Below are 20077 nucleotides of genomic sequence, written 5' to 3' on the forward strand. Positions count from 1 at the left end.
AAACTGACGGCTGGACACCTCAGGGGTCAAGGGTGATTATTGTTGATTTCAAGGTTAAAGGGGTCAAAGGTCAAGGTCACTGGTAACCCCTTTCTTAAAAACTTGTCTCTGCTCCTACAGGTGACCCTTTAATTTCCTCCACCGAGGAGGTTCTGGTTCTGGTTGTGTCTGTCTGTCTGTTAGCAAAGATCAGGTAAAAACTGAAGAACAGATTTGAACAGATTTTTAGGAAATGTTGGGGTTAAAACAAAAAAATAACTGATTTAATTTTGGTGCTGATCCAGATCATGATTGTTCTTTTTTTTTAAAAATCACGCTGTGGTCTTGGTGGAGGTTTACTCTCGCTGAGTCCTCCTTGTAAAAACAGCTTGAGTTTATTTTCATATTTAAAATAATAAACAATAAAATCCTCAGCAAACAGAAAACAATAAGGATCTGTTTTCTCATACTTTGAAATTGGAAGACATCAACAAGATGAAAGTGCAGCAAAGATCCATTACTAAAAAAAATAACCCCGTCAGAAATGGGCTCTAAGCTCAGTTCACAGACAGACAGTGGCTGCGATTAAGAAACATAAAACTAATACATAATTTTTACCAAAACAAAAACACATTCTGTCTCAGAGACACATGATCTCACCTCAGCACCACCTGAAGTTAGGTTAAAGGGATATTTCACCTAATTTTAACACTTGGACAACTTTAGGCATCTGGTTCAAAACCTGAAACACTTTTTCTTTTCAAACCTGCTCTGTTATTCTACACTGAACACAAATATGTGAAAACAGCTGGTGATTTATGAAATTTATATTTCCAAAAGATTTTTATTAACTGTTTCAATGCCTCTTTGGCATCTAGATCAGGTCCAGTTCAAAATCTTCAAAACATAGAAAGTTTAAATCTGTATTTTTATTTATGTATATGTAGTATTAGCTCCTTTATTATTCTGCTCTTGCTGCAGTTTTTATCTATGAATGTTTTTGATAAATGTGTTTGTTTTTCATGGATTTTCAAACAGTATTTTTATTCTTGTTGAACAACACATTGAGCTATAATGAATGAAATGTACCAAACATATAAAGTTTGATGTGCTCTGTGTTTGCCCACCGTGACTGAAGTAAAGATTTCAATGGTCAAATTTAATAGTCAAATTGACTTTTATTTTCATCTGTTTAATCTAAAGTTTTGTTGCTGTAATGCACTTTACTGTCATAAGTACCAGCTGACAGAAAATCAGCAGTCAGTAACTTTATATTTCAGTAGTTTTTTCCATTAAATCTATTAAGTTGTTCATGAATTATTTTAGTAACAGACAGAAGAACAAACAAACAGCAACAGACAAAAATATTAGAAGTCTTCTTTACTTTCCAAGGTGAGCAATAATAATTATAATAAATATTATAATTATGTTCCACTATAATGGGCAAAAAAGGTAATCATAAATAATATATTTGCCAGTGTCTGTTTGTTCTCCATAAATCCATGAACATTTGAACAGATTTTAATGAAACTCTCAGAAATTAATCATTCGATGAACAACTTCAACTGATCTGGATTCAACCTGATTCAAGATGGCAGCCAGAGCTAATCTATCTTTGCCAAAACAAAAACAGAAATGTCTCAGTCAAGTTTACAGATGTTGAGGTAAAGTTTGGTGTGGTAGTAGATGAGAGTCGTTCTCGACACATTCTCTGAGCTCTAACAGATCTCGTGATGTGGCTGTGTCGGCCATCTTGAATTAAAGGTGGTAGGCAATATGTATTTCTTTATAATATCTGTACTTTGTGGTTCAGTACACTGAAGTATATTACCATTTTATCACAATATGTTTCAAATAAATGTTGTTTCAGTCCAGAACTGAACATTAATGCGTTCATATAAAGATGTAGTTTGTTTCAGTAAGGATTCATTTAAATGTTTCCAGATTCTTTGAAATAACTGGTTTGTTGTAAATTGTTTTAAAAATAGAATCAGATAGAATTAGGTTGTGTATTAATTTTCCCAGAATTAATTGTACCAAAGCAGAGAAACATCTGAACCTCTGAGATCCTGTTTCTGAGGTTTGGTTTCAGTTTTGTTACAACATAAAGACAGACTGTATTACATCATGAGGTGTTAATAATTTTTTTTGTATTTACTTCTTTCTAAGACTTTGTCTAAAAAAAGACAAACTTGGAATTAAAGACTTTTATTTAACAGAGTGAAAAAGACAGTAGGATCAATAAAGTGAAGAATTTACACTTTTATTTTTATTTAGAAGAAAAGTCCACCTGTTACTTTCAGTAAACTATTATTATGTCTTTAATATTTGAGTATTTTTGTGAATTGAATGTAAAATAAAGTGCACTGAGACAGAATTTAAGTTTTTCTGAAGATCTGAACGCTCATGTGAAGGTGATCAGGTATTCTGGGTACGCCTGAATATCATTGAAGACAACAAACATGGATGGATTATTAGGTCTGTCTGTCACACTGTCATACAGGTCTGCAGCATTCCCAGATTTTGCAGGAGGGGTGATCATGCCAGATCTTCCCTGAGTGTAGTCTCCAACAAGAACCCGGGCCTGGTACATGCGCTTGTGTCCACTGGCGTCAAGTTGGGCATAGTTTTGTGCTGAATAAGAAGGATTTACAGCAAAGTAGGAGCCTTTGCCGTACATCGCACCTGCAGAAACAATAAATACATAAACCACAAATGGATAATAAAGTAAGATCATGTGAAGTGAATTCTGCTGTGAGATGGCTACAGGTTTACAGTTAGAAACACAAAGTTAATGAGTAAGATCTCCACAAGTGATGAAGTCGAAGATAAATCTCATATTCTGGAGCACCTGTGGTGGTTTTACTGAGCGGACAGATGAACCACAGAGTTTAGAACGTGAGGTGTTAAATACACATTTATGCGTAGTGCTTCATAACAGTAACACTGAGGTTTTCTCTGGGGTTCCTATGGTTCCCTGGTTTCTGAAAGCTAACATCATTATGGGATGTGACCGGATCAGTTAGTGATTTATGATAGGCCAGGTGTAGAGATGGGCGGATGAAGTCTTGTGAAGCTTGTAAGGCTTAATTCTGAAAATATTCAGACACACCACTGACATTAGTGGTCAGCTGTAATTATAGCACCCACAAACTTCCAAATGATTCATGTCCTGTTGATTCCAGTTCCATTAAAAAAGCAGTGAATTCAGTCAAAAGCAGCTGGGTCTTCATTCTGAGAATCATTGTCCAAACATGAAAGGGTTCATAATGTTTTGAAATGTAAATTTACTAATAAAATTGTGTTTTATAGTGATGTACGAAGCCTCGAAGGTCATTGGTCTGTGGCCTCGGCAGTGTTCAGTGGAGAGAAACGGGCTTCAGGGTCAAAGGTCAGGAGAGCTTTCTGCAGCTACATTATAGAACTGTTTAAAGTCAGATGAGGGGAACCAATCATCAGTCATGACAGTCAGGTGACCATTAGATAAGTCTGGATAGGAGAGCTGAGGGTGTCTGTCATACTGATACAAATGCTCTGCTCAAACTCAGATTTGTGCGGAGAGAGTTGACCTATTAGACAACAATAACAGCTGCAGTTGGGTCATGTCAGCAGGGATATAAATGATGCAAACAGCTGTACGCGCAGGAAGAAGTGTATCTAAATAAAAGACTACGGCTCCGAGCTTTGGGACGTTACTGTAAAAACGGGGGAGGATGCAGACATTTTGTTTGGTCTGAAGGAGATTCCATAGTTCTGGTTTCACCTTTCATCGTGGAGTATTAGGAGTACACTGAGGTAGAGATGTTGGAGTTACCGTGTTGTCCTGCGTAGCTCCGGTTGAAGCCCTTATGGTTGATAAGGTCGATGGAGGTGGCAGCAGTCCCATGATACAGCAGCTGCTCATTTTTTGTGTGTTTGTTCTTCACCTCCAGATGTTTCTTCAGGAGCTGATAGCTCTGCCACAGCGTCGTATTTTGGACCCGCTCGATCTGCAAACAGTTTGAACATAACACCTTACCTTTTCCATCTACCTGCCTATTATCTGGCTCAAACACTTACAGTTAAACATTGATGGCTTTTAAAAGGGAACATACCGTGATGATGTTCAGAGTAAGTCCGTGTTTTGTTAGCTCTCCCAACACGTTGTTGTATTCAGTGGATCCAGGAGTCAGAGGAAACAGCTTCACGATGTCGTTCTTCATGTCGTCCCAGTGTGGAGGCAGAAGAGCCTCTGATGCTAAAATAAGATGAGCAGTTATTAAGAGAGGAATGTTGAATTAAAGCTAACAGAGCACTGACATTCTCAGTTTTTGACAAAGGGAGCTCATTGCTCAGTGCAGCAATTTGGATGCATTAAAACCTGGTTCTGTGTGGACAGGTGAGTAAATCCTCTCACCTTTCAGGTCTTTTCTCAGTAACTCCATCTTCCAGTTTCGCTTGTTCTTTGAATCAGCAGTTTTAAGCATTGGGTTAGCTTCATACGTGTCATTTCTGATTTTGATCTTCACGGTTTGTTTTTTCTCTAAAGCTTCTTCGAGTTGGAGGTTGATGTAGATGTCAAAGGGAACCATCGACCCGCTCCGGTCCTGATACTGCCATTCCACCAGGCCGCTCACCAGGAGAGCTTTGCTCCTCAACATCTCTGTCCTCTCCACCTTCCGGATGATGTCCCTAAAGATCACCAAAAATGAAGAAATCGTTCTTTAAATACATAAACAGACATACTTCTTATTTAATAATAAACTCTGGTGCCTGATGTGTCCTGACCTGACTGCAGACTCGGCACTGAAGACATCCCGGGTCAGACCCTCCAGGTGGATCCTGGGCTCGTGGTCTTCCTGTCGTCTGTCCAGGCGGAGGCTCACCGTCAGCTTCCTCTGCAGGGACTGAAGTTCTGCAACATCAGCCTGAGTGAGCTGATTAATGTACTGGTCAGTGATGGTTCTTGTTGCCTGCTCGGCCACGATCAGTTCGTTGATCCTCCGCTTGGCCAAACTCACAGCCTGCAGGGAGAGAAATCATTTGGTTTGTTGCACCTCCGTGCACCTCTGCAGCTCGTGCAAGGAAAGTGAGAACGGTCTCCAGACATTTAGGAGGTTCCCTCATGAATGCTGCTCACAAACAAGTTGAAGTCCAGTGAGTGCCACCTTAACTCCAACCCAGCTGCAGCTTTCCAGGAGAAAAATCTCAATCATCTCAACCATCGCATGGAGAAAAGCTTAGAATCTGCCTTTATTTTCATGTTTACTGCACAACTTGTACAGGAAATGTTGTAAAGGTCAAAGAAGATTAAAAGCACTTCACACGAACCTTCTGGTTGTCGGCACACAGCTGAAACACCGCAGGCTCAAACTCCTCCCTCTCCAGAACCAAATTTTTGTTCTGCTGCTCCGCTCCAAGTCCGAAAATTGAACTGACTGTGTCTGAAAAAAATGAAAATGATATTTCTACTGTTTAATAACAACTTTAAACCTACGATGGTAATAATAACTAATAACGGTGCTGCTTTGAGAACTTTAGATGGTTTAGACATTTCTGCAGATCTCAGAACCAGCAGAGTAATATCTAATATTCTTACATTCCTCCTAAAATTAGTCCAGTAAACTGTGCTGGATGGGAGCAGATGTTGTTCTACAACCTGGAGATACTTTCCTGCATTACTATTTAATGAGTTTTAATAATGTTCCACTGGGAATGAGATTTGTAAATCATTTCAGATCAGGTTTTTATGATTCCTGCATTGATCTACATGAAGTTTGTAACCCCTGCAGAAATACTCAGGTACCTTTAAACTTTTTTAAGAGGCTTTTCTCCTCCACTTCTTCTCCTTGCCTCTTCTTCATGCTGTTGTGGAACTCGTTTATCATGGCCGTCTGAAAGATCAGGATCTTCACGCTGCGAACAAACTTCGGATGTTTCTTCCTCACAAAGTCCACCACCGCGTCCACCATGGCGTCGGCCACTGCTGATGGGTTCACACCTCCCTGACCTGGAAGGCAGACGAGCACCAACAAAACGATGATGATGATGATGATGATGAGGTCAGATGAGTTGGACTAAAAGCATGGAAAGGATGAAGGGTCTGTCCTAAGAGTCGAAGCTCCCGGGGTTGGACTAAAAATCCCAACAAACTATAAAATATTTGCTGCTCTTCCTGGTAAAACTGTTTTTGGGGTTAGTTCTCAGAAACATGGCTGTGTTCAGTAAATTTTAGTGGGAAATCTAAGATGTTAAACTCCTTTTACTGTTTCAAATCTGTGGTTAAACTTGTTATTAAACTTTAACCCTTTACCACGCCACGGCCCGCCCGCAGATGTTGGACAGATGTTGTAAACATGTTTTTGTTTCAGACTTTCTGCACTTTTCCTCTGTTTGAAAGAGATGAAGGTGACCAAACGGCACAAAAATAATCTGAATGTTTGATGAAATGATAGAAACGTCAAAACTAACAATCAAAAAACACAAAAGGTCAAAATTCAGACTTTGAGTCGTCTCAATTCAGAGGTTTTTTCTGAAATCAGTTTTTGTCAGAACAGACCTGTTCCCAGCGCCGGGAAGGCCACAGAACCAAACTTGTTCTCCTCGCAGAGCTTCAGGACTCCAAAAACCAGATCTTTAATCTTCCCCGGGTCGTTCTGACCCACGATGTGGACGATGTTTGAGGAGGGAAGCTGGCCGGCTGTGGTCATGATCATGGCTCGAGGCAGGTAACCCGGAGAACTCACTGCGGAGCAGAAACACAATCAGAACAGCCCAGAAAATCCTGTTTTCTGACTGATTTTAGTTAGTGTTTCTGACACACTGACAGATCCTATAAACTTGTTTAAACACTTTCACTGCTGCTGATTCCTGATTTAACAAGCTGTTACATTTACAAACTCAAACTCAACATGGATGGATGTTTTTAGGAAGATCCTGGATCTTATGAACAATCTGCAGCGGCTGTCTGACCGCAGGAAACCTTAACTGGCTCCTGATTCTGGCTCTTAGTTTGCAAATGAAAGGAAGTTGTTAGTGTTGTTTATTTGTGACAGTTAAACAGATACAAACCAATCTGCGTGCACGCCATCTGAACCGATCTTCCGGCGCCGTCTAAGATCGCTTTGGACACGCCTGAGAAACGAGAAGAAAAGACGGAAATTATTCTGATGACTCTGAGAAAAGCTGACATAAACAACAACTGTTCCGTTATCGTTTCCTCAGTTAGAAACTGATTTATGAGTTTAAATCCCTGCAGCTCCTTTTATTCCTGCTGAAATCAGGACTTGTTTCTCATCTACAGTTAGTCCAAACTCAGCTGCTTTTCTTTGATATAAAACACTTTGTGACTTTGGTTATAAATAAAGATTTACTTGTTTACTTAAAACAAGCTGACAGGTGTGAACTTTAGAAATATGGAAAATTATCAACAAGAGCAGAGAGAGAAACTCAAATCCAGACTTTGAGGATCTAACAGGTGACTGAGACCTTTCAGACCTTTCAGACCTTTCAGACTTCTCCAAAGGAAAACAATGAAGGAAACTTTTACAAAAGGAACCCAAACCCAAGAGATTCAGACAGAACCAGAACCCTGCAGGTGAGCAGCACCTGACCCAACAAGGGTTAAGATGTTGGCTTTAATCTGATGAAAAGACTTTTTTCTTTTGTCTCCAGACAAACATTTATCAGCAGCAGAAACTCTGCAGCTCAGTTCTGATCCTTTCTGCAAACCTCCAGCTGCTTTTATTCCTTTATTTGTTTTTGCTGAACTGATTTAAAGACGAAGAGTCACCTGCGTAAAGGTCAAAGTTCGCATTGGATGAGTTGACGATGGCATCACACGTCTCCTTGGTGATGTCTCCTGAGGACACCTCCAGGGTGAGCTGTCCCATCTGCATCCGGTAAACACCGAGGGACGAGGACAGGACCTGGCTGAAGGTTTCTGGAACAAACACAAGTTTTAATGGAGGTAAAAATCCTGATTCTTCAGCTCACGGGGGAACAGAAAACAGAAATAATTGATCATTTTTCTAACATCAGTTTGGACTGAAGACCAGCTGATTTCTGCCGTCAAACATGAGTCAGTTTCAGTCTTTAAGTGTCAATAAAAACACATTTATTACCTTTATTACCAACAGAGACCAATCAGAGCACACCTAACCTTTCAGGGGCGGGGCTTAAAGAGACAGGAAGTAAGACCAAATCTGTAATATTACAGATTATACCTGAAATAAATGTATGAGTCTTTTTAAAACTATAATCACCATGATTTTCTCTCAGATGATTGTTTTAATCATTTTTTACATCATAAAACTTCTTTTAATTCTTGAATCTTTTTGTTTTTGTTGGCTCTGTCCACAGCTCTGCAGATCATGAATAAATCTAAGTTTTCTTACCGGCGGCGTTCTGAGACCCGCTGAGTGTTTGCTGAGCTGCAGATCTGTTAAAATCCTCCTTCTGATGCTGGACGTTCCTCGGACCGGTCTGACTGGAGAACTCTCTGCTGAAACACTGAAAAACAAAAAAACACGCTCAGTTTTCGATTAATTACAGGAGATTTTTACTAAAATAGAAAAACTGCTGCTGTTATTATCACCTGCAGCTGATAACGTTTCTGTCTTTTAGCAAAATATCAGCACAAAAATGGATTGAACTCCGTCAATTTGACAAATATTGACCTAAGATTTGGTGTGTTAGCAGCTGAGAGTGATCCTTAAAGGTCATACATGATGTTATTTTCAGTGTTTGACCAAAACGGCTACAACTCTGTTGTTTCTTTAAATAAGACAATGTTTGTTTAATTTGCCTTTAATTTAATTTCCCACAGGTTGGTTCCAGGATTCACAGACTTGATGCTGACTGTGTGAGTTTGTCCACAGCTGCAGACAGATGTGACTTTTAACCACAGAGACAAACACGTCTCTGAGTTCCTGACGCTGCTTCGGCTGACATGTTGGGACGTTAAAGCATCAGAAACCTGAATCTACTTCAGCTCCGGGTCTTTCTCCTAATATAAACCCGACACTCACGTCCACAGTTTGCCCGTCGGTGGGATGCACCACGATGACCACCTCTCTCAGGTGGCGGGGGGACTTCCTGCTGCTGAACAGCTGGATCTCCCTCAGCAGGACTTTGGACACTAGGTTTTTGGGAAATCCCAGGTTTCCGGTCCCGATGGCCGGGAAGGACAGCGAGGTCATGCGGTGTTTCTCAGCCTCCTCCAAACAGAAGGCGATGATGGAAGTTAAATCCTAACAGAAGGAGCAGACAGAGAGGAGGTAAAAACCTGCAGGTCTTCAGTGCTGTGAACATGACTGCAGGTCCCCCCCCTCACCTTCTCTGCCTGGCCACCTCCGTTGTCCCAAAACGGACAAACAGCATGAAAGACTTTCCGACAGTGGAGATTGTATCCGTCAGTGATGACGACGTCTCCGTAGGACAGCATGGACGCTCCGGCTTCAATCAGAACGGCGTCCTGCAGACCGTCTCCGGCTGCGTCCTCGATGGCTCTGGAAACGGCTCCCTGCTGCAGGTTCATGTTCTCTGCGATGGTGTTGACGATGACGTCGGTCTGTGGATCAGAAGTAAAACTGGGTCTCAATAAAAATACCAGTTTACAACTCAGGCGATGACATCGTTGTTCTGACCAGAACAGTTAGAATCACATTTTATAAAAAAAAATAAAAAAACAAAAGGCAATAATTCCCAACATGCATTAACTGCAACACAACCAAGTTTATGATCAAAGTGGACAAAACCTAAAGACTAGAGGTGTTTCTGTGGATGGATAAGAAAAAATAAACAAAACAGAGGATCTGGGCCTCGTCTGGAGCAATGAGGGTAGTAAAGGAGCTGAGATTAAAGTGAAAGAACTGGATTTCCTGGTTCATCTACATTCCAACCCTCACCTACAGTCATGAGGTTTGGATGAAGACTGAAAGAAGCAGATGGATGAAGGGCGGCCGGGCTCAGCCTCAGAGAGAAGGTGACGATGGATGAACATACCAAGGAGACAATCAGCATCTGATGCACTGATACAAACCCAACATTTATCCTGTTCAAATGATGCCTGAAGTTTCTTAATAAACACATAAACAAACTGAAGAATCCAACTGTTTTCTTCTGTCTGAGGACAAATAAACTCGTCTAACTGAGCTGGAAGTTTAAACCAACTCAACTAAAACGGACTCAGTTTAGAATCAGTTCAATCTTATATTTTGCCTAAGAATGACAGGAGCCTCAGCAGGGACTCCCACCTCTCAGATCTTGACATTGAGTGGAAATATAAGACCCTCACATTGTAATCAATCCATAGAGCTGAGAAACTTCAGAAACCTTTAGTTTGTTCATTAGAAGCCAAAAGGCACCAGTGTTGGGACTCACCCTCTGGTCCTGAATGTTTCCTTTACAGAGAACAATCTTCAGACCGTCAGGGGTGATCTGCTCCATCCTGCCTGACCTGAAATCAATCAGAACAGGACTGTTCAACATTACTGCAGCTAATGGTTCTGGATCTACTACTCAAAAAAATACATGAAAAAGTCTGGAGAGAGAAGCAACGAAACACGTATTTCTTTAGCATAACTGTAATATAAAACTTATCTGAAGAGGTTTACAGAGCATCAGAAACAAGGTAACCATTAGAGATTTACCCTCCATGCTGGTTGGCTTCCCTCTGCCCTTCTCTGTTTGTCTGAAATCTTCCTCCTCTTCCTCCTCCTTCAGCTCCTCTGTGTGACTGACTCTGACCGTGACCTCTCCCCCGACCCCTCTGATATCCACTAGGAGGCAAACAAACAGGTCAGGTAGATTTACCAACTACAACCAGTTAATTAATCCAACTTAGAGTAGAAATATTCCTGATCAGAAGCACCTGATCAGTCAAGGTTCAAAGGAAGCGTTCCACCTGAGTAATAAAACAAGTTCCACTGTAATATCTGTTAAATAAAGAATATTTAGTGAAATTTACCCTGCAGCTCCTTTGTTCTTCCTGCCCGTCTTCTGTGGGATTGTCATGATCGGTTCGAGGTCGATGAACTCAGCCTTGACAGCTGCAGCCATGATCCTGACGGTGTCGTCGTTGTTGTCGACCAGGTGAACCTCGGCGAGCGATCCCGGGCCTTGAGGACTGTCACAGTACTCCCGTACTGCCTGGGCTATGGTCTCGGTGCAGAGCGGAACAGGAAACCCGAACACGCCTGAGCTGATGGCTGGCAGGGCGATGCTGGAGCAGTTATTCATCTCAGCTTGTTTCAGAGTTTCTCTAACTGCACACTTCAAACGCGACACTGATGTAGTTTTGTTGTAGTCAGAGTAGCGTGGACCGACTGCATGGACGACATACTTGCAGGGCAGATTGCATGCATCGGTTATGATGGCATCACCTGGGCGGAGCTTTCCATTTATAGCAACATGGTCGTTGCTGATCTGCTGCAGTCGTGGTCCTGCGGCCTTCAGCAGAGCCAGAGCCAAACCACCGATGTGCTGCAGATCCTCATTGGCTGCGTTCACCACAGCATCAACCTTCAAGCTGCAGATATCTGCCTTACTGACAGAAACAAGAACTCCAGCAGTTGTCTGCACTTTGCAGTAGCACAGGCTAGCCTCCTCCTCATAGCTCTCCTCCTCCTCGTCTTCTTCTTCTTCTTGAATCTTGGACTGCAGCAACACCACGCAGCTTAAATCAGATAATACTGAAGACAGAATGAAGCTTCCTGCGGACTGGAAATACTTCTTAGCTCCAGGTTTGTCCACAGTTAAGGTGTCAGCACACAGAGCAGCGGTCAGCTCCTGAAAACTGGATTTAGCTTTCTGGACATGAAGACGAGCCCCACTGATGACAAGTTTTGGTCTTTCTGGATCAAAAAGAACTGACACGTCGTTATCTTTGGAAATTCTCATCCAAAGTTGTGTTTGTTGCTTCTGAATGAACTGAACAACAGCACAGGACTTGACGCGGACGGTTTCTTGAACTTGTGAGTAGTTTCCAATGAACTCTTTCAAACTGCGGCTGACCTCTTTCACCGGATTCATAAAGCCGGCCACCGTTACTTTGTCTCCTCTCTCTGGGTGGATCCAGATGTTCACGATGTTCTTGGTGGAGGAGTTGTAGGTATCTAACAGATCTTTGTTCAGGTCCCTCCAGCTCTGTAGGCTTACAACCTTCAGGTCTTCCACATCCAAAGTCTGCACGAATAAGACTTCCTTCATTTTACTCTCTGCCTCGGAAAGGGCTCTGTCAGAGTTCCCCAGCAGGGTAAACCCTTTGGTGTCACAGCAGTAGATGGCACTGATGCCCTGAGAGGTGAACAGCTTCTCTGACATGTCCATGGCATCCATGGTCCTGAGGTATTCTAGAAGGCCTGGAGGGAGATTCAGTTTTTTAGTCTTCATACTTGTGTTCTTCTCTAAGATCCATGCTTTGGCTTTGTACACTTCTTCAGGGAGTCCTTTAATGGTCAGCTTCTCCGTGGCTTCATCGTAGGAGAGTTTCAGCTCAGGGGAGATGTCTGAGGCAGCTTTTTGCAGCCCTTCCTGCTTCAGGATGTAGAGACACGCAGGAGACAAAGTCATCTTCTCAGCCACCCCTTTGGTCTGCCGCTCAATGAGACTTTTCGCTTTGAGAACAATGTTCTCCACAGGAGCCCTGATTCTCTTCATATCATCAGCTCGACCAGCGACAGTCAAAACCTCTCTGGATGCATCGAAGGCCAGTATGGCATCTTGGTTCACAACCGAACGCACGTCCTTTTCAGCAGCTTTCCATGCGTCTGCGTTCATGTCACATTCGAAAGCGGAGAACTGAGACATCAGTTGGCGGAACGCGTCCAACGCAGTCTGCGTCCAGTTGTCTACATCTGTAGCCGTCAGACCTTTCTGCCTCAGAAAGCTGGGCAGTGGGCAGAGTTTCACCTCAGGGTCATCCAGCTCTACGCTGCAGAAGTGTGGACGCATCTGATCATTCAGGCTTTTCAACAGTTTCTTCATCAGGAGGAACTTCCAGATGACGTGGTGAACCTTCTCCGTGAAGGGGTCGGGCATCTTCCACACGGGGCGCTCTTTGCCGTACAAGGCGGTTCCCAGGGACTCGTAGTACGGATACAGCTTGACGTGGATGGACCGTAAGTCATGATCTTCTTTCTCACAAATATTTTCCACAACTGCAGCAAAACAAGAAACAGGAAGCTGAAGGTGAGAGGCGTATTGGAGCTGCAGAGATTTTAGACAAACGTGGTTGTTTCATTTTGAAGTGAAAATAAACTTTATGGCCAACAGCTTGTCTCTCACAGCTCAGTATCTCACTGGGCTGCAGACACCTTTTCAAAATCACAACCTAGTTTGTGTGCACAGCTTGCAAAACTGTAATCTTAGCCATGCACTTCATTTTGTACGCCACCTCTGATTTAACCTGCTGGAGTCCACTTTAGAACTGAAGACGGGCAGATTTGGACCACTTTTTTTATAATAAATTTTTTCCTCAACATGGATTTTGGAGGCTGTAGCCTCGGCTGGTTTCTAACACAGGAGAGCTTCCTGCAGGTGAAAAAACTCAGCTCTAAAACTATGAATTTATATAAACAACTAAATTATAAAAACAACAACCCAGCCCAGAGAGATGGACTCTAACTGACAGTCGCCCTGATCTCAGCTCCATCCAACACGTCTGCAATAATCTGAAAGGCTAAACCATCATCATCATCATCATCATCATCATCATCATCATCTTCCTCTCTTTACAGGTGTCCACAGCTTCCATCTCCCACCGGCCCTCTGCAGATCCTCCTCTGTGGTCCTCCTCTTCTCCTCCTCCCCTGGCAGCTGCAGATTCAACATCCATTGTCCCTCCTCTGCACATGTCCAAACCATCTCAGCCTCTCTAACCTTGTGTCCAACCTCAGCTGTCCCTCTGATGGACTCATTTCTAATCCTGTCCATTTTGGTCCTCCTCCACCGTCTCCAAACCAAACATGGCAGCAGGTCTCACCTTCTAAACCTTCTCCTTCTGTCACAGAGCCCCCCAACACTCGTCTCCGTCCCCTCCACCCTGCTTCTCTCTCTTCTTCTCTTCTCCTCGGGTCGTTGACCCTAAACTCATTCACCGTCAGAAGCTCTGCTCCTCACAGCTTCACCCCTCCACCCGTCTCCCTCCCAACCATCAGGGTCATCCGTGGAGGACGAACTGTCCCCAGACTCTGTGGCTTCAAACATTTAGTGTGAATAAAAACCTTTGGAGTCACTGAAGGAGACGATGGCAGCTTGTTCCTCTGGGATCATCACCACGTTGTCTGGAAGCTCCCAGTTCTTCTCGAACCACAGCTCCAGCATGTCTGCAAAGGATGCAGAAACATCGAACTCAAGCTAAAAGATTCCCTGAAACGTTCTAATCCCTTTAAACCTGGAGCCCTGCAGGTTAATCTGACTCCTGCCTGATTTAAACCTTCATTTCCTACAAAACTTTTATCTTTGTGAACTTTTTACTTTCTGTTCTAACAGAAGAACTTTCATTTTCATTTATTTAAAGAATTTTATTTTTACCAAGTTTTTATTGGCAAATAAAATTAAGCTTCTTAAAAAGATTTTCTCATTTTCACCCATCATTTATAAAACTGGAAGGATCTTTTCCATCAAGGCTTAAAGTATTTCATCTTTTTCCAAAATAACAAAGATCATAATGCTCAAGTAAAATATGAAGCAGAGAAACTCAGAAACAAAAATTAGGTCCAAACATCAGCATTTAAATTTCAAACAGAAATCTAAGCAGCAAAAAAAAGAAAATATGTCAAACTTTTTAAATGACTAAAGATCAAAACAGGAAGTCTGCATCTAAAGATATTTTTCAGCAGATCGTATGAAGATCAGTTTTCCCACCTCTGACCACGGTGGGAGGAAGACTCTCCACTCGGACGCTCTTCGCCGCCTCCAGCAGCTGAACGCTCAGTCCGTGTTTTCGGATCTTTGAGTGGGTCTGACTCACAGAGACGAACTTCTCCACATCTGTAACAAACTTCTGGTTACTCCTTCAGAACAGAACACAGGTGGTCAGAACCAGAACCTTTCTGCTGCAGGATCACTGAGGTCAGAGTGTTCGTGACACCAAGACGTTTCTGGAAATATCAGCTTATTTCTGTGTTTGAGAAGCGTAGAATAATAAGAAGCTCCATGAACTGTGAAGAACTATGAGAATGATTTAAAAAACGACACATTAACAGATCAGTTTTACAGTCTGTGACCATAGAAATAGGCTGTTTTTTAAAAAACTGTCCACTCGTTGGTCACAAACTCTCAGGATTCAGTGAAACTTTAACTTCAGTTAACTCAGTTTCTCACATCAGTCGCAGCTCAGTGAGATACGACCTTTAAAATGATCACAGTTTAAAGAAAAATCCAGACTGAGCCGTTTTTAGTTCTTGTTTTTGGATTTTTTTGTTTCAGAATTCTTCAGATTTGGATCATAAAACTCTGATCTGAGGAGATAAACGTTTCTCTGACACAGAACCCTGTCCAGAACCGGAGTGGCCCCACGTTGTCCCCACCTGCAAGGTCGTTGAAGACCACCACGGCCGTCCTGGACTCCCAGATGACCTCCAGGCTGAAGTGGTTCTCGTCTGAACCGGAGACGTTCTCCACCAGCATCAGCAGCAGGTCTGTGGACATGTTCTCTGCCACGTTCTCCACGACCGCAGCTCTCCGAGCGCACGGCGAGTCTGACGGGAGGAGAAACCGCAGACTTCAGCCGGACTCAGGCAGCGTTTACTTTTAAAACTGAAGGTTCGAAGACGGATCTGTGTTCGGATCGAGTCGTTCGTGTTTCTGCAGAAAACAAACTGAAGTGTCCTGGTCGGGTGATTTATTAGCAGTTATTTAAAAACTAACTTATAAAGAATTCATGTTTTCACAAGTTCAACCTGATTTCTGGGATCTGGTGAGAATAAAATTTGCTGACATTCATGCAATAAATATTTATCTGTTAAAAGTTTGTTTTTACCTTTTTGTTTTGAAAGTCCAGGTTTAGATTCTGACTTTGGAGTCTGTGAATCTGAAGGTTGGTCTGCAGATAAAACAACATAAAATGAATTATTTTTTAACTGTAGCAGAAAATTAAATCATTTCCGTCTTATTTACAGAAAGTTCTAAAGCAAAGCTGAAATAATAATTATGTTTATAAGGTTCAGCTGGAGAAAATAAAGTTTAAAAGCTTAAAGCTCCACAGACTCAGAGCTTTAAAATAATTCACTGATGTTTTTGTTTTAATCTTTATTTCTGCTTTGTTTAGGATTTATAGTGAAAATTTGAACAGGAAGTTGTTTCTGTTTGACAGGAAGTCATGATGAGTTAAATATTCTTCCAATAACTCTGAGAATCAGCTTCAAACCGCCTGAATCTGTAAATGTCCCAAACATTCAGCTCAGATTTCTCCTGTAAATCTGACGGAAAACAAGTTTTACCTGAAACATCATCATCATCATCATCATTATCGTGGCTCTTCGTCGAGCTCTGAGGAGAAACATGAAGACACAAACCAAGTTAAAGAAGATCGAAGCAGATTTTTTTGGTTCCAAACATTTAAAGGCTCTAAAAAAACCCATCTGAGATCATCATATATTTATTTAAAGACAGAGGAGCCTGAAAACAAATTTAAACAGGAATAAAAACTATTTTTAATTTGTTTTCAGGCTGACAGTGAAGCTGAAACTGACTCATTTAGTCACTTCCTGTTTGTTTTAAAAGTGGTTTTATTTTGAAGTTTTTATGAACAAACTTTATTTATCTCTGCTGCTAAAGACATTCTGAACCTGAAACCTTATAAACATCACAGCAGACAGTCTAAATAAGTCAAATTATTATTATTATTAAGAGTCATTTGAGTTTATTTTGATCTCTGAATTAAATTAAATCGTTTTCTCTTCAGTTTGTTTTTCGGCGTAAATCACTTCCTGGTTGCTCGCCGCCGCCGCAGGAACAGGTTGAACTTTGGTTCTTCTCTCCCTGCTGTTTGTGTTGTGAACGCTGCGCTCTGATTGGGCGAGGCTCACCTGTACCTGCCGCACCTGTCAGTGCAGCAGCTGACGTGTCACCGATTATCTGACTGTAAAGTTTTACTGACGTTCAGAGGAAATAAAACTCAAACTAGTGTTAAAAGGCAACTGTTCTGTATTTGTTTGTCTCGTTGTCATCCAAACAGTTAGGGAGTTACAGTTACTTACAGTTCTTCAGTTACAGTTACTTATAGTTACATTTTTAATCCCTTCAGTATCACCCGAACAAACTACACTTTGAGGTTTTCCTCTGGAAGCTGATTTGAACCTCGCCTCTGACAGGTTTTTAAGGACCCGTTGGTTGGATTCTGTCACGGAGTCGTGTTCATGAATCCCATGCTTACCTGCTCAGGTGCGCTCGGCGCTGCAGAGCTCAGCCGTATCGTCAGCGTCTGGTTTCCCAGACTGATTTCATGATCGGTCCTCTCCAGGACTCGTTGTCTCACTGGAATCACAGAAAGAAAAACCTTCAGCTGCAGAAGGTTTGAGTTTCATAACAGAAAGAAAGACGAACGTCTGTCTGTCAGCAAAATATCTCATGATTTAAAGTCGTGACTGGATGTCTGCAGCTGATTGAGTCTTAGAGTCGATGTAATTCAAGATGGCCGCCACAGCTAACAGACTGACATGGTTCTAAGTCAGACTGACAGATCAGTTCAGGGGTGGTAGTAGCTGAGAGTCGTCCTCCACACGTCAAACAGAGAAACTCCAAGACAGAGGGAGGAAAGGCCGGCGGGCGACAGGCATTCAGTCAGAGAACACCTGGACCCGAGCCGCCAGGTGCGTCACATCAAACAATCAAACACCTGCTGGGTCCAACAAACACACAAACTAACTAACAAGGTGGGACATTTAAATGACCCAGGGGTCCCCAGGTCTGGGCCCTGGCCCCCATGGTCCCCCAGAAGTCCAGTCTAGGTTCGGAGTGGTTCTGGAGCTGCACAGGTGCATGCTGGGAAATCAGCTGACTGTTTATTAACCCGCTGCGTTTATTATTTTATATAATAAAAGGTCCGAAAACTAATCCGATACTTTTAATTTGAAATATCAGACACTTTGTTCAAAAGTAAAAGTAAAAGCTGAAGGATTCGGGTGTTGTTTTTTTTGGGGGGGTCGGAACCGATAGAAAATACAGGAAAGTTCAGGTTGTATCGCAGTAAAAAGTCTGGTCCCGAACCCGGCGGTTCTGGTCGGAGGCAGGACTCACCGTCCTGGCAGCGGAAGAAGACAGCCGCCCTCGGGGCTCCCTCCTCGGCCTCCACCCGGCAGTCTCCTCCGCCGGATCGCTTCTTACTCTGGAAGTACAGCTGCAGTTTGTTCCGAACGGTTCGGTTCTGGTCCGGGCTCAGGTCCCACTCCACGCTGAGCGGAGGACACTCGCTGTCCCCCATGGTCCTGCTGCGGTCCCGGTTCGGGTTCTGACTCGAACTGATCCGACGGGAGCACCCGGAGGAGGGCTCGGGTTCTGGTTCCGTTTCACTTTCGATTCATCAAAAACTGAAGCTAAAGGAGCCGAAACGGAAAGAAGGAGGGAGCCCGGGACAAACAGACACACAAACAAACAAACACACAAACAGACACACAAACAGAGAAACGAAGAAAACAAACAAACAGACAGACAGACACACAAACAAACAGACCCCCCCCCCCCCACACACACACACACACACACACACACACTCAGTGTTTCTTGGTGGTAAAATTGAATCAAATTAAAATATTTCGGAGGAAAATTTTAAATTTTCTTTTATGTTTTAAAGTTTTAAACTTTAAAGAAAGAAGTCCTCTCTTCCAGGATTAAATCCAAAAATCTCAGAATAAAAAGAAAACAAAAATCTGAGTTTGACCTGAAGCTTGCTTCTGATTCGTCAGTTTGATAAAGTAATATTTTCACAATTTCTGTGTGTGCTCACCAGCTTTAATTACAAAACATAAACAGTTCAGATTTGGACTACAAGCAGAATGATTTAAACACAGATTGTTATTTGTCACAGTTTTATTATCTTAGACAATTATTTATATTTCTGGATCATTAACTAAATAAATCTCACTGAGATCTCAGATCTGTTTTTCAAAGGAAGCCTGGACCTGAAAAGGTTTCTTCTTTACATAAACAATAACTTAATTAATTTGGTTTGATCTTGATTGCTGTTAATAACTTTATAAAAAAACACATTTTTAAAAAACAAATTTAAACTGAGAGACCTTCAGTGAATTAAAAACCAGATCAGATGAGAGGAAACATCTGGATTTGATCAGAACTAAAGACTAAATAAACAAATAAACCAAAGAAAACAGTGAATGATTTCTGAGGAAATATTATTTTTATTTACTTAAAATCTTTCAGGAGTAAAGAAGATCAAACTGCTTACAGAAAAACTTCAGATTTTAAATAAAAGTCTTCTGTTTTCTCAGCAACAATAAATCTGAAGTCTTCATGTTGAACTTCAGGCTTTAGCTTCTTTTTTCTCCTCACCTGCAGCAGAAACAACAAGAAAAACAACAAGTTAAAAACAGATTTCAGCTGAAATAAAGATGCAGGTTCGCCTTTTAACCAGCAGGGGGCGCTTTTTACCGTTTTATTGATTCCACAGAAAAGATGTAATCACCTGAGTGTCAGCAGGGTTAGTTTGACTGTTTAATGAGATAAAAACTGATCTGAGGATAGGAACCATTTTATTTATTTATTTATCTGTTGATTTATGTTTAAAACCTCTAAACTCAAAGAGTCAGAACTTATTTTATGACTGAAGTGATAATAAACTTTTATTATTGCATCTTTTTTTAGATTTTACTCAGAAATTCTAACAGAACATGGGGTCAAAGGGGTCACATGGGGTCACAGGGGTCACAGGGGGGTCACAGGGGGATACAGGGGGTCACCGGGGGTCACAGGGGTCACAGAGGGTCACAGGGGGTCACAGGGGGTCACAGAGGGTCACAGGGGTCACTGTGAGACAGACTAACGTTCTTTGACCTGAACCCCTCATGATGACGTTTCTACCTACAGTCAGGTCTGAGCGGAGCAGGTGGAGGAGGGGGCGGAGTCAGTTTGGCGCAGGTGTAGGAGACCTCCAGGTACC

At 42.1% G+C, this 20077-nt stretch overlaps 1 protein-coding gene across 1 annotated transcript; it reads right to left on the bottom strand.

Moving 5' to 3' along the window:
- Nucleotides 1–2171: 2171 nt before the first annotated feature.
- LOC108245847 (protein mono-ADP-ribosyltransferase PARP14-like) lies at nucleotides 2172–18607 on the bottom strand. Its single transcript, XM_017433079.3, has 23 exons — nucleotides 18202–18607; nucleotides 17339–17439; nucleotides 16404–16452; nucleotides 15944–16006; nucleotides 15492–15662; nucleotides 14827–14952; nucleotides 14184–14285; nucleotides 10928–13118; nucleotides 10611–10739; nucleotides 10342–10417; nucleotides 9293–9529; nucleotides 8988–9209; nucleotides 8355–8469; nucleotides 7751–7900; nucleotides 7030–7092; nucleotides 6518–6703; nucleotides 5765–5968; nucleotides 5290–5402; nucleotides 4747–4982; nucleotides 4376–4650; nucleotides 4074–4216; nucleotides 3794–3968; nucleotides 2172–2664 (listed from the first exon to the last, which is right to left on the bottom strand). The coding sequence occupies exons 1-23, from the start codon at nucleotides 18383–18385 to the stop codon at nucleotides 2384–2386; spliced, it is 5592 nt and encodes a 1863-aa protein (XP_017288568.1). The 5' UTR covers nucleotides 18386–18607; the 3' UTR covers nucleotides 2172–2383.
- Between the last annotated feature and the right edge of the window lie 1470 nt (nucleotides 18608–20077).

The sequence above is a fragment of the Kryptolebias marmoratus genome, linkage group LG1 (genome assembly GCF_001649575.2).
Source record: "Kryptolebias marmoratus isolate JLee-2015 linkage group LG1, ASM164957v2, whole genome shotgun sequence".
Classification (NCBI taxonomy): domain Eukaryota; kingdom Metazoa; phylum Chordata; class Actinopteri; order Cyprinodontiformes; family Rivulidae; genus Kryptolebias; species Kryptolebias marmoratus.

Bases quoted from the DNA above. Each gene is read 5' to 3' on its own strand.
- LOC108245847 (XM_017433079.3), bottom strand. From the start codon at position 18,385: ATGGGGGACAGCGAGTGTCCTCCGCTCAGCGTGGAGTGGGACCTGAGC. The intron at 14,286-14,826 runs GTGGGAAAACTG...CATCCTTTGCAG, and splicing joins TCCTCCCACCGTGGTCAGAG to ACATGCTGGAGCTGTGGTTC. The intron at 8,470-8,987 runs GTGAGTGTCGGG...TTTGTTTTTCAG, and splicing joins CCGACGGGCAAACTGTGGAC to TGTTTCAGCAGAGAGTTCTC.